Source organism: Cygnus atratus, chromosome 7 (genome assembly GCF_013377495.2).
Source record: "Cygnus atratus isolate AKBS03 ecotype Queensland, Australia chromosome 7, CAtr_DNAZoo_HiC_assembly, whole genome shotgun sequence".
NCBI lineage: Eukaryota > Metazoa > Chordata > Aves > Anseriformes > Anatidae > Cygnus > Cygnus atratus.
The window spans coordinates 12,371,314-12,398,528 of record NC_066368.1 but is presented as its reverse complement, the minus strand read 5'-3'; the positions used below and the strand labels follow the sequence as shown (position 1 = coordinate 12,398,528).

The 27,215-nt window shown below is 42.4% G+C and overlaps 1 protein-coding gene across 1 annotated transcript in view; it reads left to right on the top strand.

The window, feature by feature from the left end:
* The window catches only part of SORCS3 (sortilin related VPS10 domain containing receptor 3), a 279,845-nt gene that overhangs the window by 158,309 nt on the left and 94,321 nt on the right, over positions 1 to 27,215 (top strand). Inside the window, exon 6 of the mRNA XM_035547545.1 lies at positions 18,054 to 18,127. Within this exon, the coding sequence (XP_035403438.1) occupies positions 18,054 to 18,127 (74 nt within the window). The remainder of the gene's footprint in view (positions 1 to 18,053; positions 18,128 to 27,215) is intronic.

Sequence of the window (27,215 nt, the reverse complement as noted above, 5' to 3'; positions counted from 1 at the left end):
GGTGTATTTCTGTGTGCCAGAGCAGGAACTTGCAGCCAGGAGTGGGAACTCCCAGGAGTGGGAGTGGGCTGCCCCTTGCTCTCGCTTCTGTCTCTAACAGGGAGGTGTTTCAGACTCCTGGTAGCAAAAGCTGAATCCTCAGCATGTTTGCATAACCTGGAAACCATGTTAGTACTTGGGAAAAGGGCTAGGTGAACTGTGCAGGGATGGGAACCTGTAGGAGGTGTGCAGTCCTGAGCCCGGTGCAGAGCCTTGGCTGTAGCTGGCAGTGTTGAGGACCAAAGTCCTTGCCACTGCATTACCTCTAGCTGCTACCATACCTGTGCTTTCAGTTGCAATGGATTTGGCCATCAGATCCTACAAGCTGGCCTTAGACCACACAGAGGTCTCTGCTTATTTCATTTGAGGGTCTGTTGATATGATGGTAGTTTCTTCCTAGTACTTTTCTGCTGGGCATGGCACATGCATTTAACACAGCACTCTCGCTGTATTTTATCCATACCAGTATCTTCTCCAACTCTTTTTTATACAGCTGAGAGGTGCATACCTGAGAGCCAGCAAAAGAGAAACTCCAGAAAAGGTTCGCAGGCAGCTGACGTTTCCTCTCCACCACTGTACTGTGAAGCACAACTGGATTTAGTAGACCCCAGGATGCCCTGGTGACAGTTGTACCATGCAGTCCTTAGTAGCTCCCTTCAGGCCATGACCAGGAGGAATCATCTGGTTTACACAGGTGTTAGTGCCATCCTGTCCTGGTCACGTTACCTACCACTGTCAGGAGAGGAGTATTTAAATGGCTCAGAAGTCACAGCTTTATCTTTGCCAATACAGAGGCAGAGGGGACAAGGCAGTGAGAGAGGCTGGAGAGAAACAGGCACAGAAAGTTGAAGTGAGTTGTGCAAGGTTAGCCACTAACCAGTGGCAGAGCTGCAAAGTAATCCAGACCTCTGAACTCATATTCAGTTTTCCCTTCCACGGCCCTTCATGGTCCTGCAGAAATGTTACAGGAGTTCCTCTTCTTGCAACCTCATTTCTCCCCAGGCTTCAGACTGTGGCAGGATTTCCAGACAGCTGGGGTAAGAGCTCAGTGTGGGAATTTCATGCTGGCAGATGCTGTAATTGCAAATGGACCACAGGGCAGCAAGGGCACTTTGTTTATGTTGTAGCGCAGCAGTATACTCAAAAGCTCACGTTTCATTTCAAATATTGTAGTAGCTATTGTGTGAAGCAGATTTCTGTAATACTGGAAGGTGGTACGTGGCCCTAGTTTTGTTTCAGGTTGCCCTTTGCAAATAGGTTTCTCTGTTTCTCTTCTCTCCTTTGTGAATCACTCCAAACCGTCCCTGCCTCCAGTGCTTGTTTCAGCAGGTAAATGGACCATGTCCTGATCTAATAGCACACCTGAGCTGGTTTACAAAAGGCGTGTGCAGCCACATATGTAGCAGCTGAAATTGAATGTGGGTCCACCGATTTTATCAGGGAAATGCTGATTTACATCACTAGAGGATTTGGCCTGAAAACTTTTATGGTATTCTGCTCCCTCGAGAAAACAAGATAAATGTAGTTTACTCCTTCCAGTGTACAGTATTTTTTCCCCCAAAACTGCCTGCTGAGAGATACAGAGTCCCTGGTGGGCTCATCTGCCTGTGTGTAAGCTATTGCTTATGTAAAGGTGACTGTTTGTTTCCATTGCTCAAGCTTGATATATGAAAATTCACCTCTGCTGTGCTTTTTTTTTTTTTTTCCCCTCTCCTTCTGATAGGATCTGCATGTAACCAATGTTATTCTAGAGAATAAACTTCCTGGAGGCACAGCCTGAAGCCTTTTGACCCTCAGTAGGCAGGGATGTTTCTAAAGCTCAATGGTAACGCAATGTGGGTTTCAGCTTTTCATGCTCATTGCCTCAGTGGTTAAAAAGGAGGCCAATGCATGGATTTTCTGGTCTAACACCTCAGGAATACCAATCCCAGGGTCTTAAATAATGAATTAGTCTTTTCAAAGTCATGAATTCGGCAGAAAAAAAGACTGAAAAGGTGTTTGAGTAATTTCAGTTGTTCTTTTATATTTCTCCTGATGCTTCTGTGACTGAGGACAGGCTGGGAATTGTGTTTTTCAAATGCCTCCTCACTAGGCTCTGTCTTTAACGAAAACACAACAAAAGCAAGCAAACAAAAAAAGGCCAAGGTTTTCATAATCTGATTCCAGTGCTGTTCTGCTGTGGCCCATTTACCCTTCCAAGAGAGATCTTTATTCATCATTGCAAATGCTGTCTGTCTTCAGTTGCATTTGGCCTGTATTTGAACCTGGTCTTCCATGTAGGTTGTCTGGGACAAGACTGGAGGGCTGGTGTGCATGCGGTAGAAGCCCCACAACAGTTGTGTGGCCGTTACAAAATGTTCTTCCAGTATAATAAAATTCTTTGGGTTTGTGTTCAATTGAGTTTTATAGGACTGTGGGTGGCTATAAAATGAAAGTTAGGGCATGATGCAGTAATATTTTGGTACTTCCGAAGTGCTGTAGGTATGATAAAAGGAGGAGCTGAGGGACCAAAATGAGGGATGATATTTTTCAGAAAGGGACGATTGGAAAAAAAAACACAACCAAAACAACAAACAAACAACAAACTCAAATCTTTATAGAAAATCCTTGGGATTCTTTAGAGCAAAGGAAGGAAACCTGATTCTTCCCACAGCCTCCTACCTTGGGCAGCTCATTTCTGCCAGAGGCTCAGTAGTCATAAACCATCTGAATTTGGTAGCATTTTCTACTTGCAGTGTTCGAGAGATAACAGCACGTACAAATAACATGTTAGCAGAATACACTGTACCCAAGGGGACTTTCCTGCCATATAATAGGAGCACGATAGTGTCATCAAAAGTTTTGCTGCCAAATCAAGACTCTAGTTTAGATCTCTTGCAGACACAGTTCTTGCTTCAGGCCAGTTGCTTTCCTCAGATCGTGGTGCAAGTCCACGAGTGTTATGCACGCAGACCCAGCGGCACAGATGTGACAAACCTGAGAGAGGCTCTGCTGCAAAATTGAGTCTGCTGTTCCCTATCCAGATGACTCGTGTTTTTCTTTGGTGACAGCATGGAGAAGGCTGCTTTATTTTTCTCTGCAGTCTTCCTTTATCATAAGAATTGTGCTGTGCCATCACTGTGAACGTTGGTTTCCTTCAGGAATTAGTGTTGTTTAATATCGATTGACTTGTAGACTATTGTTGGCTTGGATCAGGTTTGCTTATTGTGTCCTCATGCCTCCACTCTGCAAGGTGGATTGAAGGTACCTAGGGTTTGAATTAAATGAGTAAGTAGCTTAAATATAGCTACTGCGTAATATAGAGAGAGCTGGAGATAGAGGTTAGGTAAGAACATCCTTTTTGTTGCATGATTTGCCATTGCAGATTCACTTATTTTAAAGGTATAATTTTCCACCGTTTGATTGCAGGAACTGGATGATAGATGAATCAGAGATGACAGTGTAAATGGTGTATGCCCGATAGCCCTAGGGGATCCCTGAAACATGCAAGTTTCTCATTTGGTGATTTTTCTGGCAGTGATGCCTCAGTGCAGTGACAGTTTCTGCTACAACTGTCAAGCTAAATTGTTCCTGATGGTGGCTGGCATTTACAACGATGCTGTTCATTTGGGTTCCTCCTGTAAACATCTGTATGCTGCCCTTCGTGCTGGGGCACAGGTGGTGTTGTCAGTCTCCCCTGCGTGTCTGGATCAGGATGAACTGAAGCACTGTGGAGCACAGGGAGGGCACTGTTACTTGTCTCCCATGAAGCCACTCATTGTTCAGGATATAGGAAAGGATATTCTCCTGCAGCTTTCCAGATTTGAAACCCCTTCCTACACATGATCTCAGGCTTGGCTGTGTGTCTAGAGAGAGGTGCTTTTGTAAGCAGGCTCTGCTTTTACCTTCCATAGCTGTCTGCTGGCAATGCATGGCTTGCGAGGGGATCTAGCCACTGAGAAATGTGACTAGCTAGAGCTGAACTGAATTCCTCCCTAGGATTTTTAGAGTGTTACAGTAAGAGCAGTACTGGAGAATCTCTTGGAGCTTGCTGAATACCTGGCAGAGACCAGAGCTGACTGGGGAGAAGGAGGGTGACGTTGAGAGGAACTGAGTTTCTTTAGTATGTGATATGTTCAAGCTCCTAGAAGCAAGTTTGCTTTGGCACTTGAGGCATTCAATGAATCAAGACTTATGGGCCATTTCATATTAAGGTTTAGTTCTCTTGATTTATTGTAGGAGTGGATATGACAAGAGTGAGGTAATGAAGATGGCCTGGAGGAAGGAATTGTAGAAGATGGTACAAGAGCTAGGACGTTTGAGTAGGAGATAGTATTTGCTGGCATAAAGCTGCTGCACCTTCAGTACTACCAGAAGCTGAAGTTTACTACTTTGTTTTTATAATCTCTTTTACTTATACAAGTTATTTCACAGTCACAGTTATCCTACAGGGAACATCTGTGTTCACTTTTGGGAAGCACAAGACTCCCTTTGACTGTGGTGGGCCTTGGTCTGTGATGGTGTGGTCCAGTACGTGGCCTTGGTCCCAGGCAGCGTAGAGCATTCAGGCTGTGTGTGGGGGACCAGAATTACCCAGAAAGGGATTCTTCCTAGTGCAGGACCTGCACACCTCCTAAGCAGTGCCCATTCATCCATTGTGGCTTCCCAGAAACCTTTCTGGATTGCATCTGGGGCATATCCATGACCCAAAGGTAGCCTGGTGTGCTGTGGCAGCCTGGAGATGCCTGCTGCAAGGCCCAGCTGGAGCACAGCTGGAGTGAATGCAGTGAGATGCCAGGTGTGCCATCCTTCCTGCCTTATGGATCTGACAGACAGAGCGGGGAGAGCATGACTCTTTGGCCCCTTTGCGGACTGTGTTGCTGTTAGAAGAAGCAGTAAAGTGGAAAGGAAATTAATAAAAATCAGTATTTGCAATCCCAGGAATTCTATCTAGCTCTGTTTTCTAAGGATTAGAAGTGTCTGTCTCTGCCTTCTCACCCGTGCCAGCCTGTTCTTTGTACTCACCTCTTCATTTTACATCTTTTTGTGAGTCATCCAGTTTAAATCCCTTCAAAGCTTCCCATTTGTTTGGTGTTATCCCATTATCATACAGGTAGGCAGCAGTTCTGCGCTTCCTTTTTACAATCCCTGGAGAAATTCTGTACATTCAGCTCCTGGAATCCATCTCCTCAGGTCACCTCTTTATTATCTCTTTCTGACTTCCCTCCAAGTCGTCTGGCACCTGTGCTTGTGATGCATTTCTCAGTGTATGCATTTCTGCATCAGCCCGAGTGAAACCCATGCCAAGGAGAGCGGAGCGCTGAGCTGTTGCAGACACATGTCTGGGCTGGTGTGCTAATGGCACTGAGCAGAGCAAACCCCTCGAGCTTCACAGCTTTGGTTATCGCATGTGCTTGCAGGGAGGCTGCAGTGGTGTCTGGCCTCAGAGAAAGGTGGGATCAGAGCAGGATTTACTGGGGCTCCCGAGTGGGAGCAATTTTACTTGCTGCGCTGTGGGATTGCTGCCAAGGGCAAGATGGCCTCGGCTAGGAGAGGGGGGTGTTTTTTTGTTGCTTTTTTTAAATTCATTTCCATTATGTGTGCTGGATAGTGTCAGGTGCATTTCAGCTCAGTGTCTGCAGGGTGGTGGGCTGCATAACTTGACAGCTGTCTTGAGTGATCTCCCTGGCCTGTGAAAATGCTGATGAATGCAAAACTGAAGCTGACTTGGGTGTGTGTGTTAAATTACGTGCAGTTTAACCCGGAGCAAAATGCGTTGCTTTAATTTTGTCAAAATGACACTTTCTGATTGAGCCCAGATTAATATTTCTTTCTTTTAAGCCATGTGATTTTTTTTACATGAACAACAGTTATATCTCAGAATAAAATTCCATCCTGAACCCTTTTCTTTAATGGCCATGTCTAAACTTTCAGAAATGTTGTTTTTTCCACTTAAAGAAATAACTCAGAAAAATCTTATGAATTTGGAGTGTTTTGGTGGTGTGAAATCCATTTCACTAATCTGGAGAAATGAAACAACCAATCCCCCACCCACACACAAAAAAAAAAAACCCTGTCTAACCAACCTTTCCATTAAACCTTGATCCCCATAATATGGAGGTTATTCTACGGACCGTGCCACAGGGGTTGTAAAGGAAGGAGGGGAGGAAGAACCAAGCATGTGATTGTAGTTTTATGTCCCACTCTGGCTAATGTCTGAGCCTCAACTGCTTTACCCATAGTAGTATTATGTTCAATAAACATGAAAGATGGGTCTGTAATAGCAACAAATGTACCCATACGCTTGCAGTTTAATTAAAGGCATATATCACACAATAAAGCACATTCAAATGAAAAATCTTCCCATTAGACATGTGGTTCCCATTTATTTCCCCTTATTGTTAAACTTTTGGAGTACAAGCAGTGAACAAGCGCAAAGAGGGGCTTCTAAAGAGGTGCACTGTGGATTCCCCAGGAACAAGCAAGATATTCCTGTTGGGGGTGGGAGAGCACAGAGCTCCCTGGCACGTGGTGGAGCTGCACGGCCCCCTTGGATGCACCCATGCAGCTGGTGGATCTAGTTAGCACAGACCTCACACCAAAAACTGCCTGATGATTTTTTTTTAAGCTGAGAAGAAGCTGGGCTTCAAGGGGACAAGGCTGCCTTGGAGGGAGAAAAGTCAGCAGCCATTAGAGCTGATTTAAGCTTTTGTCACTGTAAAAGATCCAATCCTGAAGCAGCAGCTAAAGAACAGAAGCCTGCCACCGTCCTCAGCCTCTGGCTGAGCCTATTGGATGCCAGTGGAGGAAATACTAGTAAAGGTATCCCCTGGTGCACCTTGTTTGTAGACCCTGGTAGCAGAAGGCAGCTCTGCCACCTCCATCCCATTCTGTTCTCTTCACAGCTCCAGTATCATCCCCTGCATCCCTGACCCTTCCTCTGTCCAGTCTCACTCTCTGCTCTGCTTCACTGGTGTGGGAAATTACGTCCACATGCACCACACTTTGCTCGCCCCATCTGTTATGTCTCTCTCCATTCGCAGATGCTGGAGGGTTTTTATTTAGTTATTTATTTTAGTTTCACTTCTTTTTTGTTTTGTTTTGTTTTTTCATTCCCCCTTTAATACCTTTAGTTTTCACTAAGGCTTATTAACTAAACTTTAGTCACAAAGGGATTGGTGGCAAAACGTTGCTCAACTTTAGCCCTCCCTCACCCAGACTCTAGATCTAATTTTGCAGTGGTTAAAACGGCAGGAAGTAAAGAATAAAAAAAGCAGTCAAAGCCAGCTTTCTTTCAAAATGCCATTTCTGTTTATAGTACCTTCCGCAAGTCATTAAAACTAAATTATTTAGAAATGATCGAAATGTGCTTTGACCGAAACAAACACATTTTTTCACCCTTAAAGACAAAAAATCTGAACGTAATGCTTTTCATCTTGGTTCTGTAAAAGTCCAGCATTTCGGGGAGCAGGAGAGAAAGTAGGGCAAAGAAAGCCTGTTTTTCACCCAGGATTGAAACACGCTTTAATGTCTAGTGATGCTCATTTACGTCACTGCTCCTGTTGCAGCTGTGTCTGGATTCCTTGTTCTACTACAAATCAGTCACGCAGTGGAAAAGGAAAAGGTACGATGTGATCTCAGCAAAAGTGGCAATTTTTTGGCGGAGTATACTTGGTACCAGTGAGGCTTAAGAGAAATTGAAATGTGAAAGTTTTTGAGGGGACATTTTTTTCACCAGCGTAATCCACTTTCTGCTTTTTCCTGGTAGTGAAGTGGAGAAGCGGATAGAGGCAACTCTTGCTTTGAGCATCTGGTTTAAGCAAACTCAACTGCTGTGAGCAGACAAATCAGGTTGAAGGCTTTTTTTTTTTTTTTTTAACTTTTAACTGTAAAACCATGAAATGAGACATTGGTGCCTTATCTGGTTGCTTTATAAACACAATGCTTTATAAATTACAATGTGAAGTTAAATATTTTCAAAGTTTTGGAGGTTTGCACAGAAGATCCCTGACCAGTTTTTTTATAATGGTGGAGTGTAGTCTGAGTTTTTGCCTGAAGACCCACTTTTGCCAGCCAGCATGTGAAATATTTTAGTAATAAATTTTAAAGCATAAAGAAAACTTCCTTTCTTCTGATACTTTTTTTTTTTTGCCTGTATGTGATAGATGATAGAAATGTGTTTAGTATTTAATTTCTGTCTAGCCCAGTTTCTCATCAAAATGATCTGTTTCTAGTGTGCCTTCTACTGTACAACATCTGTAGCAAAATGAGCAGCTCTAGTGGGTCTTGGGCATGCACCATTCTGTGGACATTCTTTTTCCATGCCTGAGACAATCTGGTTGTACTGTGCTAGAGAGGAGCCTTAGGCTGTAATGAGATCTCTTCATGCAGCCCTTAATCACCTGCAAAAGAAATCAAAGCATAGACACAAACTGGTCCATTTGTTTTCATTACAATTACTAGTTTATACACTGTAATGTAAACTGTGTAAACTGTGTAATGTAGACTGTGTAAACTAAGTCCATAAATATGGTGCTGGTAGACTTGCTCTTAAACTCAGCTCCAGCAGCTGTTACATGAATCTTTGTGCTCAGGAAGCAGGATTTATTTTTTCAGTTCTTTAGTGTGAAGCTGTCAAGGATGCCTTACCAGAATTATGATTTCTAGCAGCTTGTGGCAAGAGCCCTCCCTTACCTTCTTTGAAGGTCCAGAAGAGCTTCCAAGCTTTAAATCTTGATTCTTTTGCAGCCCAAGCAAAGCAAGGTGATGAGGACAGGTATTTCCCTGGGAGGTGGTGAAAGGAACGAGCAGAGATGGTATTGTTATTTTTGAATTGGTCATCAGCTTGAATGTTGCATTAGCCTTTGTGTCTCATTATGGTTATTGCTCGACACACCAGAGGAACCTAATAAAAAAACTTGGTCTGAGGGGAATGGTGAAATAGAGGAATCAGATGTCCCAAGTCTTTCCTTGAATGCAACCTTTCCTACTGTGAGCAATAAAGCCCCTTCCATGGCAAGGGTTGCTCCTGACCTGTCTTCAGTCACTCAGCTGATGCATAATTTAGAACTGAGTTCTGCTGTTCCCAGAAAAGGAGGGATGAAACATGGGAGGGGAAGGTGAGGTGGAAGCTGAAATAGGGCATATTTCTATTGCACCATGTGCTGTCTTTAATGTTACACCAAATCTATCGTGTCTTTTTTCTTATGCAATTATTTCTGTTTGTCATCTTTCTTTTGGTGCTCTGCTCTGGTGAGGCTTCTCACTCCGCTCTTATCCCAAAGGCACAGCGCGTCAGTGTCTGACTGCAACTGCTGGCTGCACGGTTGTTGTAGGGTGTCTCTGCAAGGAGACTTAGCATGCGGGGCTGTGAGAAGGAAAACAACAATTTCACAACATCTCAAATAAAAAAATAAATGAGGGAAAATGGACTGTGTGTTGTGGGTGCTGGGTGGAAGTCTTTGGACCTCTCTTCGCTATTCGGGAGTTTACTAACCCCACTTGAATTCCTTAGGAATTTGATGACTGTTTTGGGGTTAGTTCTGTTTAATGTCTTTATCAGTGATATTGATGAGGTGATTGAGTACACCCTTGGTAAGTTTGCAGATGACACTAAGCTGGGTGGAAGTACTGATCTTCTTGAGGGTAGCAAAACACTGCAGAGGGATCTGGATAGTCTAGATTGATGGCCCATGTCCAACTGGTGCTGACATTCAGCAAGACTAATACCTGCACTTGGGTCTTAACGTGCAGCCTTATAGGCTTGGGGAAGAACAGCCGGAAACCTGCTATGCAGAAAAGGACCTGGGAGCGCTGTTGGACAGCTGGCTGAACATGAGATGGCAGCGTGCCCAGGTGGCCGAGAAGGCCAATGGCATCCTGGCTTGTATCAGAAATCGTCTGGGCAGCAGGACTAGGGAAGTGATTGTCCCCCTGTACTCGGCTCTGGTGAGACCACGCTTGAGTACTGTGTTCAGTTTTGGGTACCTTGCTACAAGGGCATCGAGTAGCTCGAATATGTGTAAAGAAGGGCAACAAAGCTGGTGATGAGACTAGAAAGCAAGACACGTGAGGGGCAGGTGAAGAAACTGGGGCTGGTTAGTCTGCAGAAAAGGAGGCTGAGGGGAGACCTCATTGCTCTCTTCAGCTGCCAGAAAGGAAGTTACAGCGAGGAGGGTGTTGGTCTCTTCTCCGGTGACAAGTGATAGGATGCAAGGCAATGGCCTCAAGTTGCATCAGGAGAGGTTTAGGTTGCACATCAGGAAGAATTTGTTCACAGAAAGAGTGGTTAGGTCTTGGAACAGGCTGCCCAGGGAGGTGGTGGACTCCCCCCCCCCCCCCGGTGGTATTTAAGAGATGTGTGGATGTGGTGCTTAGGGACAGGGTTTCACGGTGGAATTGTAGCGTTAGGTGGATGGTTGGACTTGATCTTGAAGGTCTTTCACAATCTAAACGATTCTGTGATTCTGTTTGCATGAATGAGGAGTTGTAAAGTCTCAGGGATTTGGCTGGAACTGAAGGAAAAAGACACCAGTTCCCAGTGGTGATACAATGAAACAGAAAAGAAGAGAACATTTTGGTTGAGTAGCGATAGGTGTTATTTTGGAGGCAAATGAAAAAAACAAGTAACAGTAAGAAATGCAATTATTTTTTCTATCTTTTCAGTTGCTTGGAGCAGTTATCTACAACAGTACAGACTCCTTTGCTTTATTTATTTATTTTTGTTAAGTAAGGGCAACTGTATTAGTCCCTTCCCATGTCCAATTTTAGGTGTGAAAAAAGATCTTCCTTTGCAGTGAAAGAAGTGGGAGACATCCATCTATCCGCTACAGAATACTGTTCCAAGATATTTTGAATTTTCTCTTGCAGTACCCAAGTGCTCAGTCTGTCTTTAGAAGAAACTTGATGTCATCTCCTGAAATATTTTCACTGCAGTTTGAGCTTATTGTATACAGCTATCTTGCTACACGTGGTGGGTCATCTCTGTCAGTTTTTAGACATGACTTCTCTGTTCCATATTCTGAAGGCTGATAAGTATTGTGAGTTTTTCCTGCAGAAAGCTCATTTTCCTTCTAGGAATAAACTTTTTGATGTATTAACGATAGCGCCTTCTTCCCCTTTTGTAACTTCATCTGTAACACAGAATTGTAGATAGAAAACACATCTTGCAATTTTCTGAGTGGTTTACAACTTTTTCTCAGTTTCTGTGCCTCTAAATTTTTTTCAGTGATTATGGTCTTTTCCCGAGTGAGAGAATTTAAGACCCTGCAACAGACTTGCTTTTCTGAGATATACTCTTTGCAGATTGCTTGCATGCAGTCCAATTTCCTACAGAAGCGTTGACCTGATTTTATTTTTCTTCTGTCCCAGTTTGATTTTTTGGCAGGAACCCTCCACACATTCTGTAGATATTTCCCACCAGCTCTGGCTGAGAAGGTGTTACTTTGCTTTTGTGCTGTGCTGGGATCAGAGCCATCTTTTCATGTAAGCAATCCAAGTTACTGCTCGGGATCGTGATCTTCTGACAACATGGCAGGCCTGGCTATTCTGCCCCTCCTCTTCCATCATGTGTCAGCTGTCGCCCAGTAATTACCCCCAGGCTGACCCTCACCCTGCTGGATTAATATGAACACATCTTTCCATCATCAGCTGGATGTATTGTCTAGGGGGAAGTGTAATTTTGTGTGGTAAATGAATTATTCCTATAAGTGCACAGAGTCCAGCTGTTCTTGCTCTCTTTATCTGCCACCATCATTTGGAAGCTCCAAATGCACTCAGGGTTGGCTGGCAGACAGGAAACTATGGAGATTCTTTCCAGATGTTTGCTCCGGCCAATAGTCCTGACTTCCTAGGAACAAAGCATCTGATTATATTTGGGTACAGGCTATATATATTCCTGAGGCTGTAATTCTTCTGTGTTTGGGCAAGAAAGCATATCAGTACCAAAGTTCTCTGAATTTCTTTAGTTTGTGGTATAGATGGAGAAGCAGTAGACATGACATCTTCAGGACTGCTCTTGCTGCAGTAGAGTGTACCCAGCCTACTGTATGCTGATCCTTCTCTAACTCCAGCTGAGTCTTCAGTCTTTTCCTGCCTCCCCCACGAGGAGCAGGCAAGTCAGTGTGGGAATAGGTTGCCTAATGTGAAATCTGCAGTGGGGGTGCCTCCTTCTGCACCAGTCACTGTGGACTTTTTAGTGTCTGTAGAGAGAAATGGAGCCTTCTAAGGTGTAAGTAATAATTTTAGAAGTGTATTTTAGTATGGGAATTGAGCTTTAGAAGTGTCTGTTTCTTGCCTTGGTGACGGGCTCCTTGTTGACAAGGATATGGATGACTAACACCGGGGGCTGAATCTACTCCTGTTGTTCCCAGGCTTTTCTTTCATTGCTCACTCTTTTCCATTCTCTCCATAAGCGGAGTTTAAGATGGGCAGTTTTTCACATTCCTCCAGTTCTGAGAAGCCGGACTTGAGCAAAATCTTTTTTCTTTTCTTTCTAGCTCTCACTGAGAAAATAAACAAAACACCCCAAACAAATGATCCCAGCCCCAAACAAGATCATCCAAACAAGCCATGCGTCATCCTGAGAGCTCGTACTGGAGAACCAAAAGAGCATGGAGGCATTTTTCATATGCAGCTCTGTGTGCATGTGTCTGTGTATCCAGCCTAGTTGTTCTGACAGTTTCTGGCTCGTTGTACATGTTCATGGCCTAGAATGTGATATCAGGGATAAAGCCCCCTTTAAAGGGGTTTTCTACTTATCTCAGAAAAAATCCCTGTGTTAAATAAGATGTTGCAAGCGTTACTGGAGTTTGAAGAAGGAGTCTGCCTGTGATATGTAATATCCTTATGATTCAGTGTTGTGCTGAGCAAGACAAGCGTGAGTTAAGGTTCTGGCCTGTGGTGAAATAAAGTTGTATATCACTTGGGCTGCCAAGGTCTTTCCTCATACAGTCTGTCTGTTCTTGGTAACACACAGGACTGTGTTGGTGGATGTGATATGTCTGGTGCTACAATCCTTGAGTGTAGAACATTGTGATGCTGTTTGAATAAACATTTGCTATTTACCTTCCCGATATATGGCCTTTTTTTAACATTAGGTCTAACTAGGCTCCAGTGCATGAGTAAATTTTTCCCCAGTGCTCAGCACCCCTTCCCAAAGGCTGTGCCTGTACTGCTGAGCTGAGGTGAACTGAAAGCCAGGTGCAAAAACAGAGCAGGTCTTTGATCCTGCTCTTGGGTCCTGCTAGTGTGGCCAGGATGACATGTTTAGGGTAATATTTTTGGTGTTTCATCATGCCTGAGAGCACATTAAGAGGTATATTTATTTGTTATGCAGTGCCGACCCCTTCACCTTTATAAATCCCATCTTTCCCGTTGCATTGTCATAAGCCTGTCTGCAGGCAAGCAGAAATTCTAGGGTTATGCCTCATAAAAAAAAAAAAAAAAAAAAACAGCAATAAAAAAGCTGTAGTCTGCTGCAAGGGTAAATGAGATTAATAAGCCTCACTCAGATGCGTGGGCTCAGTGGGGAGTTGGAGCATCTTGCATTTTTTTGCCAAAGTACCTCAGCTTTCAGGATGTTTCTGGCAGTGGTCTGTTCAGATTGATTTAGGGGTTGCTGGGGTTTGGCTGAGTGCTGTGGTGGATTTTACTGAGGTGCCTCTGTGGTAGATGTAGGAGGCTGAGTTTATTTTTGTGTTAACTGTTTTGTCACCCTTGTAACAGGTCAGGACTTCATCCTTCTGTTTTGGGTTCTGCTTCTGATTTGCTCCTTAGTCAAGGCCTCTGCATGCCACTCTTCAGCTGTGTCAAGGCATAAGAACTAGGTTTCACTGAGGACTGGCCCATACAAACATTACGACCTATAATGGACTTAATTTTCCATTGATCAGAGCAGGTCAAATAACAGAAGGTGGCTGCTGCAAAAAGGGCATGCACTCGGTACATCCTCATGGTACACTGAAATCCATCTGTCTTGTGAGCTGATGTGTTGGAATGCTCTGGGAGGTGGAAATGCCAAACATTATTTGTCACTAAATAGCCAGGCCAGAGCTTTAAAAAAGGAAAATCTTGGCACCATACAAACCTCATTTCCTTCCATCACTTGGTATTCAGCCTTAGGTCAAATTAATCTCTATTGAAATCTGCTGTACTTGCCGCTGAATTTGTCGTCTCATCTAAAAAATATCTCTTCTCCCATGAAGGGAAAGCACATATATGACAAATTTTAACGCACACCAGAAAAGTCTTCATTTTTGTCTTCTGTTTACTAATTCAATGTTAACTTTTACATCTGTAAATAGCACTATGCAAGTGAACTGGGCCAGGGAGACCTTTCAAGAATTTGTTGTCATACGCCTTAAGATTAATCTGGTTAAAATTTGAAGTGGATGCCTAGAGTAAATGGGTGAATAAAAAAATGTAAGTTCTTTGAATTAATAGTGTAAGAGTACATGGGATAGTGTCTGCTCCTTTAGCAGTGTCCGGTAGAGGACCTTTTCCAAGACCACAAACAGATAATGAGTAAGGGAGGCAGTGATGGGAACCAAACCTGATCAGGAAAGAGATGGATGTGGGAACGCTGATTTGAGCGAGGTTGTCTGAGGGAGGATTTCTGGATCAGGATGATAAGAAATAAGGAAGGGGGAACAATAAGCAAAATGCTGAGACACAGGCCTGACAAAGCAAAATGGAGACGATGATGAGAAACAAACCTCCCTGTCACACTAATGGGCGGGCTATGAAACTACAGGCGCCACGTGGGGTGTGTGTGTATTTGCTAACAAACTTCAGGCTGGACCAGCCGGTGAGTAGGCGACCCATGAAGTGTGTAAAGGGTCCAGGATCTGGGCGGGTGCTGGATGGACAGATGGGCCATGCCAGCTGTTTGAAAGATCCACGTTTGTGTGTGTGCTTGTGAACCTAAAGAGAGCCGTGTGCATGCCTGCACCAGCCAACTTCTGTCACTAAGAGCCAGAAAGGAGGAAGGGGGCTCGGCTGTCTGTGTCTGTTTTATGTGAGCTCAGTGTGTGTACGTGCTGTTGGAGGCAGCCCTTGGCTGGGGCAGCCTTTGTGGCCGGTCACGTCAATGTCCTGTCTGTGTCTGTCCATGTGTCTCTGGGATACTTGCTCAGTTTTCCTACAGGTTGGACCTGGAAAGGGGAAAACAGTAGCCATGTCCCCTGGCCTGGGCAGGGAGCCCCAGTCCCCAAGCACTGGGCTGGGCCACAGCAGCCAGCAGGAGCAGTCCTGGGCCGGAGCTGCTGGCGAGGCGGCTGCACTCTTCGCTGCTTACCTCACTTAACAAATAGTGTCTCCTTATCTCTCCATCTGAAATCACCTAAAGGCTGCAAGTTCAGTTTAATCCTTCTACCATCAGTCAGGCTGAGATTTAATAGAAAGAAGGTGGAAAAAATACTCAGTAGATGGTCTCTGATTTTTAACTTGATAGAGAGAACGATGTTCCCTGAATGAGACACGGTGGGAGAGATGAGTAGCTAGAAAGAGATTGTGCTTCATGCCACTGAGCTATCTGTAGCTACCGCTGTTATGGAGCTGCAAAAGAAAAAGAAATGCTAGGGGCAAAAGATAAAAGAGAATCTAAGGAAATGAATATAGTTTGCTAATCCTTTGCTCTCGTGGTGAGAATGGTTAATCTGCTGCAGAATACAATAAGGATACTAGTCCCACTCGCTTGTGAACAGGAGTTATTGAGGCCAAGATGCCTGGAGCCCAAGATTTGTACAGCACCGTGGATCAGTCTGCAAATTGTACATCCAGTCAGGAAAAGGATAGACGAGTTATTTCATGTGACCCATACGACAGAGTCTATGCAGAAGTCCCCGTATGTGTAAAACCATGTCAAATGACTCGAGGAATATTCCTGGCAGGCACCGGGCTAATACTGAGGCAGAGCTGTAGCACTGCAGAATTTTGACTCCTGGACTGGATTTTCAATCGTTGTCTTTAAGAACAGTGTTAAACAGGATGTCCCCTCAGAAAGCTGTTATCTGAATATTTATGTCAAATTTGTAAGCCCATCCTTGAATTGGATAAGGATTTTTATCTTCCTAGTTCTAATAATAATAGTAGTAGCAGTAGTAATGATAACGATGCAGTACTTTATTTTGTATCTAAAGATAATTCTTTCTGCGGCAGAGGTTTCTCTACTGGCTTTTTTGGTAGGCTATCACTGTAATAGGTGACCAGAAAAGCAGAGGAGGTCCAGATAATGTAGTTTTATAGTGCTGTAGATTATCTTATCTAGTGACAGTGCCAAAGAAATAAGGCCAGATAGGAATATTCAGATCATGTCTGATCTCCTAAAGAACACCGGGCAGAAAATCTTTCCTAATAATTCTTACCGTAAGCTCAGTGATGTTGGCTGAAATGAAATCTACATAAGTGGAGCCCATTTTGATAAGACTGGCAAATGCCTGCTCCTATCTCTTCTTCCCGATGTGCTTTATTCACTGTCAGCTTGAGCTGTTAGTGGCAGAAATTCACTTTCCCCTTGACAGAAATGCAGAGAACTGATTCTTTTGTCTATACACAATCAGTCATATTAGATATTTGGTAGGGTCTGAACTTCAGTTTTTGAGTTTCCTCTTGCTAGGTATACAATGCTGTGGTTTAGCTCTGTAGTTGCATGCAAACAGAGAATTAATCAGCTGCCTCAGGGTGCAGACACTGCTCAAACAGCCCTTCTCCATCTCCTTTGGCAAATTGTTCTGTGGTCTTGCTCTGATGTGTCTGCTGGATATTTGTTGTCAAAGATACTGACCATTCAGGAAACTTTAATATTCAGTGCAAGCACATAGAGTTTATCTTCCCAGCCACGCTTAGCTATCCGTCATAGCTGTGCCATGGTACACATCACTAGGTAGTGAACCCTTCTAATCTGAACACGGACCTGTCTCCAATTTGTAAATCCAATTACTACAAATCAAATGCACAACCTTTACACAGATGCTAAAATTTTCCCATTTAGGACCTGAAGTTTGTGTATTACAAAAATATAAGGTTCTTGGCTCTGTTATCTAACTCCTTAGTCTACAATCAACCCTTGTTTTATTAACCCAGAATTTGTTTCAGATGGAATTTATTTGAAATCCCCTTGAAAATACTGCCTACTATTTCTTTCTCTGTGATCTAGTTGTAAAGCAGAGTAGCTATTTCTGAAGGTGTGATTCATTTCTGAAAAACTAAACTTGCTCAAAGTTGTAGGAAAAGAACTTACACATGCTCTGATTATGAGTGAGTCAATTGTGGTGATTAACTGTATGGAGGACAAGGTTTGTAGTATTCAGCAGAGAATATGTCAAGTGAACCTGTGTCTGAGACAGTGTGGAATTGTGTGGAAATTTGGCTGCTGCACCATTTGCTAGCCAGAAAACATAGAACAATCATTAGATTGAAAATATGGCTTTCAAGATCTACTTCACTATCTTGAATGTTTAACTACTGATCAGATTGATTTCTGAATTATCTGAAAATTTAGACCTTGTTCTGAAAATGGAAGCTGTAAATTAGGAGCAATTTCATGTTCCTTCCTACACTGGAGAGAGATGCAACCCTCGCCATAAAAACAGATCACAGCATGACCTTGAGTATGGAGTCACTATCTACCACATCATAGCCATGTTAACTAATCTAATTTGCCTTTCATTCTAACTAATGTTAGGAATTTACATGCCATCAGTCAGCTGCTTCCTGTTGAACTAAAAAAGTCAGGGGGATTGCCAGATTTGTCATATGGCAGACAAAGTGAATGTGTTGACAGCTGGAATGAGAAAGCACAACAATGTTTGAAAAGGTTTAGGAAGAGCCAACCTGCTTTTGAGTCTCAGTTCAGTCTGGGTTAAATATGAGGGGAGGAGATTACCTTATTAGCCATCCCTGGCAGTGAGGTTGATAGATAACTGTGCAGTACAATCCTTTCCTATTCTTTAATCTGAACTGATTTTAATCCTTTATGGAGCAGCAGCCCTTCCTCTTCTTGCTCAGAGTTTATACTACTTCTCTCTGTCTTTCAGCTGTACAGCTCCTTGGACTTCGGAAGAAAATGGCAACTCATGCACGAGCGGGTCACTCCAAACAGGTTTTACTGGTGAGTTTTGCCCTCTGGCTTTGCTTGCTCTGGGTAGATCATGGAAGGGAGAAGGGTATCTAACTTGAAGGGATCTTTTTTTTTTTTTTTTTCCTGAACACTAAGTATGCCCTTGTTTTTAATGTTGTATGCTCAGTCCATATCTTGCAGTGTTATAGTTGAATGTCTCCATGTTTGTACCTCTTTCTTGTCCAGTAACAGATGCTGTCTTCCACAGGTGAGTACAGGTCTTGGTAATTGCAGAACTCCTGCTTTTTTATTATTATTCTTTTTATTTTATATGGCTGCTTACACTAACACAGAAAAACTGCCCCAGTGCTTCACTGGCAAAGCTACGATCATTAGACCTTCTCCTTTTCAACCCTTCTGAGAGCTACTTTAGACTACAACACAGTCTTTGCATAAAGCCAGCCACTCTGACCAGTCTCCTTATGCAAACCTTGCAGAGAAAGGATGACTCGCTCTGTTTTGAATCACCCTCTGAGGAACTAGTATTATTCCTACCAACTGGTGAGAGCCCAGGATGTTCAAACTGTTTGCTGAAAATTTGCCTTGTGACTATACTTCATTCCTTCCCCAAGTAGCAGTATCTAAAACTGGGAGAATGTCTTAAAAGCAGAAGATTTAATAAATTTAGTTCCTGTCTCCAGGCTCCTCCATTTCAGATGCTGCTTTGGAAACTTTTCTACCAGATGAAGGCTCAAGAACTGACTTAAGAGAGAGAAGAAAAACCGGTGACATTCTTCTGTAGTTCAGTCTAGGATATGGGACTTAAATCAGTTTTAACATTGTACTGTATGCTAGATAATGGTGTGTGAATGTGTGTCTGTGTAGAAGTCCTGATTTTCAGAATAGTTACTATCTATGAATAGATAAAGAAATGCCTTGTCCTTCAGGTCAAGAAGATGCTGCTATTAAGGAACCAGAAGCCCTTATTTTGAAGGGTCAAAAATGAACAGGACTTGAGTGATTAAACAAATGTTTTCTGATTGTGAAGCATGGTGTATGTATTTTAGAGTCAAATCCTCGTGGAAGTTCTGGTGTGTCATTAAAAATGGCTGGAACCCAGACCAAAATGTCTACAGATTGAACGTGCAATATTTCCATACCTTGCAATGGAAGAAGATACCTCACAGGATTTTCAAATTGTCTAGGTTCTTCTGCAAATCTCTCTAAACAGCTTTAGACTCCCATATTTAAAAGATGGCTTTTTGGCACCAAGTCTGAAGTTTTGCCTCTTTGTGCCTTTGGAGTTTGGACAGTGAAAGGAGATGTTTGAACATCTAGGGAAGGAAGCTGTAAGGCTCATAAGCCACAGAGACACGCAAAATATATCAAAGGTCTAGGAGCTTGTCTGATCATGTCACTGTTTCACATTTCCATAGCGAAGGCAAAGCGATTGTATTCTTCTGGTTCTGGTGCTAGGTAGTTGATTGACCATGCCATCTGAAATCCTTTGATTTCACCTTTCCTTCCTAGGTGCATTTGACATAGGTGAGTGTAAACCCTCTCCAGGTGTATCCTTCTGTGGAGTAGAATAGCTGGCATATCTCCAATGGCATAGTTGTACCCTACCCCTCAAATAGCATAGATGAACTTAGAAGAGTGGCTTTCTTGGAAGATAATGTGCAAGGGCTGAGCTGACCTGGGAACAAAACAGAGTCTCTTTCTAAAAGTGATGCCTTTTTTTTTTTTTTTTTAAATAATGGTTAATGTAATGGAGATTTCCTGTTTGTCTCTGTCCATCAGACACCCAAAATGGTAGATTTTCTACAGATCACCTCATTTTTCATGCAGTCGCTTCTTGGCTGGATAGTTTAAATGCTCCTTTTTAACATCGTGTTGAATAAAGCCTCTGTTTCAATTATCTCTTTCTCTTAGAAAACATAAAAGTCTTCTGTAGTTAAAACTGATATGGCATAGATCTAGAATTCTTTTTTCCACTCAGAAACAATAGAATCCCATTGACAATAAACTTTCCAAGAGAGTGAATTAGGTTTTTCCCAGAGTGAGACAGATTTGAACCAATTCGTAGTGCAAGGGTCAGAAATGTTGGAATGTTGGAACATAATAACTCCCTGGAGCTGTCTGATTTCTTTCCTTTTTCCTTTCTTTTTTTTTTTAAGCTGCAAACTGTGATGACTTACAAGCTCTGGCTTGTAAGATGTATATGGAAAAAGAAATGTAAGAAGAACACTTTAGCCTCTAAAATTTAATGGTTTATTAGGCTATGGAAGAGGGAGAAAGTAGATATAGTTGTAAGTTTCAGAGCCACTGCTCTGTGGCCTCCATCATCCTATAAAATACTAAATTCTCAAACCTGTTAAGTACAATTTCCAGGAAAGGTGAAATAATGATAGGAAGATACCAAAATCAGAGTTGCTTATTCGTGGTGCTCTATGTTGTTTTTTAGCAGTGGCTCAGGTAAACCTCCTCTATCAAATGGGACAGCCTTCTGATTTGAATGCAGCTGGTCTTATCTAGGGCAGCCTCTGTCTACTGTTTTTTTCCTTCCAAACATGATTTTCATCTCTCAGACTGCGTGAATGGGTCTGTGAAAATCAAAATCCGCACCTGGTTCACACGATCAGCCAGCCTGACAGCGAGAGGTCTTAGTTTTCTCTTTGAGACCTTTCCAAATAATTATGCTTTCACTGAGAGAGCTCAGATACAGAGACTTTAAGGCCAGGAGGAAATTACAATTGCATCAGAAGTGGTGAAGTTGGAATGTGAATTTTCACTCAGTGTAGTGAGCAAGACCTCATTGGTAGGCATGGACACGCAGTCACCCCGTGCGTTTTGCTGTAGTTCTGTCAGGCTGCACCTGAGATGGCTCCCTGCTGGTCAAAAGCTAAGTCCTAAGTTGCAATACTGCCCTGTGGCTTTTTATCCTGGCTCTTACTTTAAACTTCTTTCCTTAGTCCCAGACTTCAGTGCCAGTCACTGGGTTGCAGTTTTGTGTTCCCATCCCGTATGGGTAGCACATGCAGCACAGCTTGTGGGACATCTCTCACCGCTTCCTGCATCCAGCTCAAATTTGTGCTGGTGCTGAGATTCTTATCTGGGCCATTTGTAGCTATAAAAACTAGAAATTGAGTTCTCTACTTCTGTAGTAGTGATTCATTTGTTAGCTACACCCACCGATGGCAGTGGCAGAACTTGAACAGAATGTGTTACTTGATATGAGTACAGGCATCCAAATTTGGTTCCCACGTGCCTTGGCCTCAGAGATTTTAATAACTTAGGATCCTGTTAAGGCTGGAAATAGGAGCTTACGCTAATGTGATGCAGAAATTCCCAGATCGCTCATCACACGATGAAATGACTCAAGATAACAAACTTTGCACCCGTGCTGGTTCCAGTTAAAGACCTACTCAATGTTCTTTTCATTTAAAATAGATTTCTGCAGTTGCCTCTGGGCCCGACTCATTTTCTCTCACTGTAACTTAGACTCCTGTGCTGACGTGTGGAGTGGTATAAAAAAAATACAGTCCATACTTCGTACTGTAGGGATGCTGGGGAAGTTTCCTTGACTGTTAAACACATGGTGTGTTCTGTGCTGACTAATCCTGCTGCTGTTCAGATAAGGACAATTCAAGTCCTTTGAGTTCTTCAGTTACTTTGCTGCTTCTGTCCGTGGGACAACAGGACTAAGCAGGTGGGAAAGACAATTGGTTAATGGTGCGTTGCTGAGCCTTGTTCAGTACTTTCCTGGGCCACAGCTTTTCCATGTCCTCTTGGGTGACTCAAGCTGCCTTTGCCTTGTTAACCTCTAGGTAAGACCAGGATCAGAGAGCATTTCTTTTCCTTGATGAGTGTAGTGGATGAAGTAGTCAAACACTGTGATACCACTGCGTATCCTTGCCTGGGTTAAAAATACTCTGGGGCACTAGAGAGTCAAAAGATGCTTTTGTGGCATATAAGGTCCTTTTATTGTCTTATGCCTTTATTTTTAAGTATGTGGAGTTCCACAAGGTGACCTGTGTTTTCTGGCTAATCAGATGTAGCTATCATATGCTGTCCATCTGTCTTTGGAGGCCCTGCCTATGTTTGCTGAGCAGATACAGTGCCACCATCCATGCCATCCTGTCCTGTCACTCTTTCTGTGATAACCAACCAGATTTCTGCTGCCTCTGGTATCTGTGAGTGTCAGACCCAGTCATTTTGAAATCCAGGTATTAGAAAGTGGGGGAAGGAAAGTGTCTGTGCTTCCACTTAGGCCATGCTTTGGAATTGCAGGTTTTCTGCTGCAGTTGTTTGAGGCATAAGCCAGCAAATTTTGTCTCTTGAAGGCAAGGCTTTCCATCCTTTTTGTTGTGCTTTGGATAGAAGCAGAAATAAAGGTATCCAATGTATTTCTATGTATTTGCAGCTTGAATTTCATGAAGATTGTGGCAGAGGCTGGTTTGGATATCTGAGACTGATGTAGCAGGAGATAAGGGAGTTACCTCAATGTTTCAAAAGGTTGCAGTCTAGGTTTGGATCTGCAAGTGGGCAGAGGTTTATGTCTTTTTATTCCTCTTCTCTGTGGCAGCACTGATATTTCCGAATCCCAGTGCCCGTTTGAGTCCACATGGACAGTTTCAGTAGCAGTCCCAGAAGTGACCTTTGGGTACAGCTAAGGTTAGCTTTACTTGACTTGTTTGCCAGTGATGAAATGGTTAGCCAAATATGTACCTGTCTCTCCTGTAAATCCCACTAATCATTAACTACCAGATGGTGTCATTGCATAGTGCTGGGGAAATATCGCCTGAGTTTTTTCAGCCAAGTTTAGTGTTAAGAAAACATAGTTTTGTAAATGTCAAATTGACTATTAAGTAATCCTGCATTAGAGTTTTTCAGAATTAAAAGAATCCTGGACTTGGAGACGTGGGTAAAAAATAATTCTGGTTTGGCAGCCACAGATAACACCACCTATAGCGTGATGGAGGCATATAGCCAGTGGCTATTCACAGAGACTGCATATAGAGAACTGAACAGGGACCTGTCACTGCTGTAAGCTCCTGTGGGTTAATGACTCATTTACCTGTGTTAAGGGACTCATTTCCCATGTCCTGTGGGTGGGAACACGTGGGAAAGGTTTTTTTTTCCCAGAGGGTAATGCTAGCATAAATCGGGAGTGTGCTATTCAAGCCACTATCTGCACTAGGTAGGTTAATTTTTAAATTCTAGTCTCAAGCTCTGTAATTAGGGTTCAGGAGAGAGGAGACCTTCTTTAAAGGTCCTGATATATATTGAAAGATTTCCTTGCTAGGCCACATTAGTTAATTAAAGATCACAGCATCATGGTGATAATAAGACCAATTTTATTTTCATCTTCATTTAAAAGATGAGCAAATGGGGAAACTGTGAGGCTAGTGATTTTCTTTTCATTTTGTGTGCCCACAGTTAATGCAGTTGGCACTATAGATATTTAATGTTTCCAAATATTAGGTTGTAGCTAACTAGCTTGTGATTACACAGTAACTCAGTGGCAGAGATAGAAGTAGAACTTGGATAAAAGAGTTGGATATATTTTATTGGCTGAAACAGTAGTTTTATTTATTTATTAAGTTTCAAGTCAATGCAAATATTTTAGGAATTCATGTAAATATTAACAAAATGTTTCTCTCAAACCCAAAACATCCAGACATGGTTGATTTTTTTTCACAGTTTTTGAAGTGATTTTTAAATTTGAAATAAAACCTTATTTCAGTATATGAATAAACTCGTGAAGTAAAGGAAGAGTGAAGTCTGAAACAAAGTGTCTGGATAAAGGGATCCTGATTCCCATTCACATCTGTATTTTGTGATGCAGAGCAAATACTGGTCTGTGATATCCAAACTAGACGTTCAGTACACCTTATAAAGTACTTCCTCATCACTGTGATCAGTAGCTTACAAGAATGGATAGCAAAGTGTGAGAACTTTTGGAAGTTTTATACTTCTGTCTATGAACATTTTTTCCCCTAAACTTTACAGTACCCTGTTTGTCCTCTGTTGATTGCTACATGTTCTTCCAGGGATTTTGTGATACATTTCATGGATATCTAAGAGAGCATAAGATCCTAAATGACCCTAAGAAAAAAATCCTTCAGTTTCTGTCTCTGGGAGATCCTGTAGGACTGCTCTATAGAGACTCCGTAGACTCCACCTGTTCTCTTTGTGCCTGTGGTTAGTGTAATGCTCAGACAACCTTTCCCATTTTTGAGCACAGCCTCAAAGGAAATTTGATACAATTAGTCTCTTGTACTGTGAATTTAGCCTCTAAACAGTAGCTGATGCATTGGAAAAACTCCTAAAGGATGTTCATTGCCCGACTTTACTGTTTTGAGATGCTCCTCTCCTTACTGCATACTTTCCTAGGAAAATGCTTGACTTTTTTGTGAAGTCAGTTGTGGATACTATGCTATCCGCTCCCTGGGCTCAAGGCTGTTTTAACAAGAAAAAAAAGAGAAAAGCATACTGGCTGCAAGGAATGTGTGTTATCATGAAGGGAAATAATTTAAAATACTTTTAAAACCCATGAATTACCTAATAAATGAACCATAAGATGAGAGCCACATGATAGCGGACTTAGAATTCATGTAACACCTCTGGAATTCTGGCTGTGATAGAATGCAGCCAGAATGAGCTCTTTCAAAGGTGGTATGATCATCTCTGAGAAAGCAATTTTTGAATGAGTTACTTTTGAGAAATTTGTTATTTCTAATTGCCCTTTTCTTTAGAAAGACAACGCATGGAGAAGGAGGAATTGCCCCTTCCCCAGTAAAGTAACTGGGGATGTCCTCATGTAAATACTATTTGACTTAAAATTTGCAGTTTGTGTGATTTCAGTACAATTTGGGATGCTAGCTGTATTTATGATTTTATTGTACTGCATCTTGCTTTTTTTTTTTTTTTGTGGGTGTCCTTTTTTTCTGCTAATTGGTTTTAAATTTGCCGCCTACTACAAAATATCACGTGTTATATTACAGTTAGGGCTTTCAGCTATCAAAAAGTCTTTTGCTTTGGTCTCTTAGGTTTCTTAGTGTCCCTGGGGACCAGCCTCTTCTCTTATTTCCCCATTGTAAATCCTGGATCAATGTCTAATCCTCCCCACTCTCTTATGGCTAAGTGTCCAAGATGAGCAGACCAGATAAACCACTTCGCAAGAAAGGTGTAAGGAGGAATTTGTTCTATGCTACTCCTAGGTAAGTGGATCCCAGTACCGTATCAGTCTCAACAGCAAACGTTGGAAGGATCTGTTTCCTTCTCATGCAACAGGGCGCCAAATAAGATGTGATGACAACTTCATGGCCATGTTTCACAGAGCAGTATCAGAAGCCTAAATGCTGTGCTGCGGGCTCATGCAGCCTGCATGGGCTGACTTCGTTCTTCCTCTTCCTAATAGATGTGAACTCAAACGCATTAATTTCAGTCTGTCAATAACAGAGTAATTCTTTGTGATACTTTGTAGGAAGCAGCGATGAAAGCCAGCCCTCTAATTAATATATTGAATAACGCATCTCCCTGAGGCATATGGTGATCTCCCATACTGTTGTAGTTTGGCAAAGCAAATCAAAAAGGCTGCCAGGCTGACAGTAGTATCATGTTTTGTGCTCTCTGGCTAGCAAGGAGTATTGTCTTAATTTTTTTGTGTATTATTTGTGTTAGGTTTTGGCCTGTGGTTTGTACCACACTGATCTCCCATTTCTGGGCAAATGGACTCATTTTCACTGTAGGAGAGAACCCCTCTGGCTTTCAGATGGCTGGCAGAAAAACATGTGGGATTTGTTTTAAAAACCACCACTGTTCTGAGAACATTAGGAATGATCTTTTCACCTGCTTTGATTATGGATGTAATTTTTCAGCCATTTCATTCAGTGGCAAAACATCTGCTGACATCAGGGAGCCGAGGAGCATTCCTGGACCCACTGCCCCAGATCTCATCCCAGATGGTCCCACTTGGATTTCCAGAGACACACCTTGGTGTGAGTTTTTACAGATCCTGTTTCTTTGTAGCAGTCAGGGCTGGAAGCATTCTTGTACTGGAGGAAGATGCAATCTAATGAAGAATTTATCCTCAATAAGTACATCAGTACTCTTAGGGGCCATTTTTGCTTGAAACTAGAATTTCAGTCATACCTCAAAGCTCTTCAGGTAATTTTCTCAAGAAGAGCGAGGAAGGACCCAGATAAATTCCATTTCATTCTCTGAACCGACTTCAGTCTCCAAACCTTAGGAAGTTTGCCTGCCATTAAGTTGAACAAAAACAGTTGTTTTATTTAACAGAAGGAGCTGAACCCATGCTGTGCAGGAAGAACAGTCTTATCATGGCAAAACAGACAAGATGTTTCCACATTCATTTAAACGTGAACCATTTGTGTTGCTCAATAACATCCATTAAAGATAAGGAGGTCTCTCTTTATGCCTTCTGCCTGTTGGAAATTAACAAACTCTCTTAAAACGACAATTCATCAGCAGCTATATGAGGCAGAATTCATTCTCGTCAAGAGAAGAAATTGAAACTCCCATCCTTTCGTTCCCTGGCGTTCCCCTGAGTCTCCTCTGTAGAATGAGATGAGTTTAATTCTGCTATTGTTAAGCATAGTGAGCACGAAGCTACATCACAACCTAAGAGCGGGAAGCAGGATCTTATTAGCTGCACTACAGGTTCTTTTAAATAATGTTGATTAAGTAACTTGTCTCTTGCTGATCATATACAGAACAAGGACGAGAAGGCAGTGAGTGAGGCTGTTTAACTTGCATATTTGTAGCAATCTAATTGGAATAGAAGATAGCAGTGGTTATCGTAGCTCTGTAATTACCTCATGGATAATTGTTCTCCACTGGGCAGAAGACAATAAAAATGGGATGTAGACACATCCCCATGTTTAGTGAAATATCAGAATTTCTGCAGCTGAGTTTAAGAGAAAGATACTGACCTGTGACTGTCAGCAAGGACGTGAGGAAGTAATGAATAATACCAGTAGACTTCAGAGCTGATTGAAGTAGATCTGGGTTTTCTCTCACATGAGAATATCTTTTTTTCTTTTTTTTTTTAATCGAAAAAAAAACAAACCAAAAAACCCTGCCAGGTTTTTGGCCAAAGGGTACAGAAAGATTC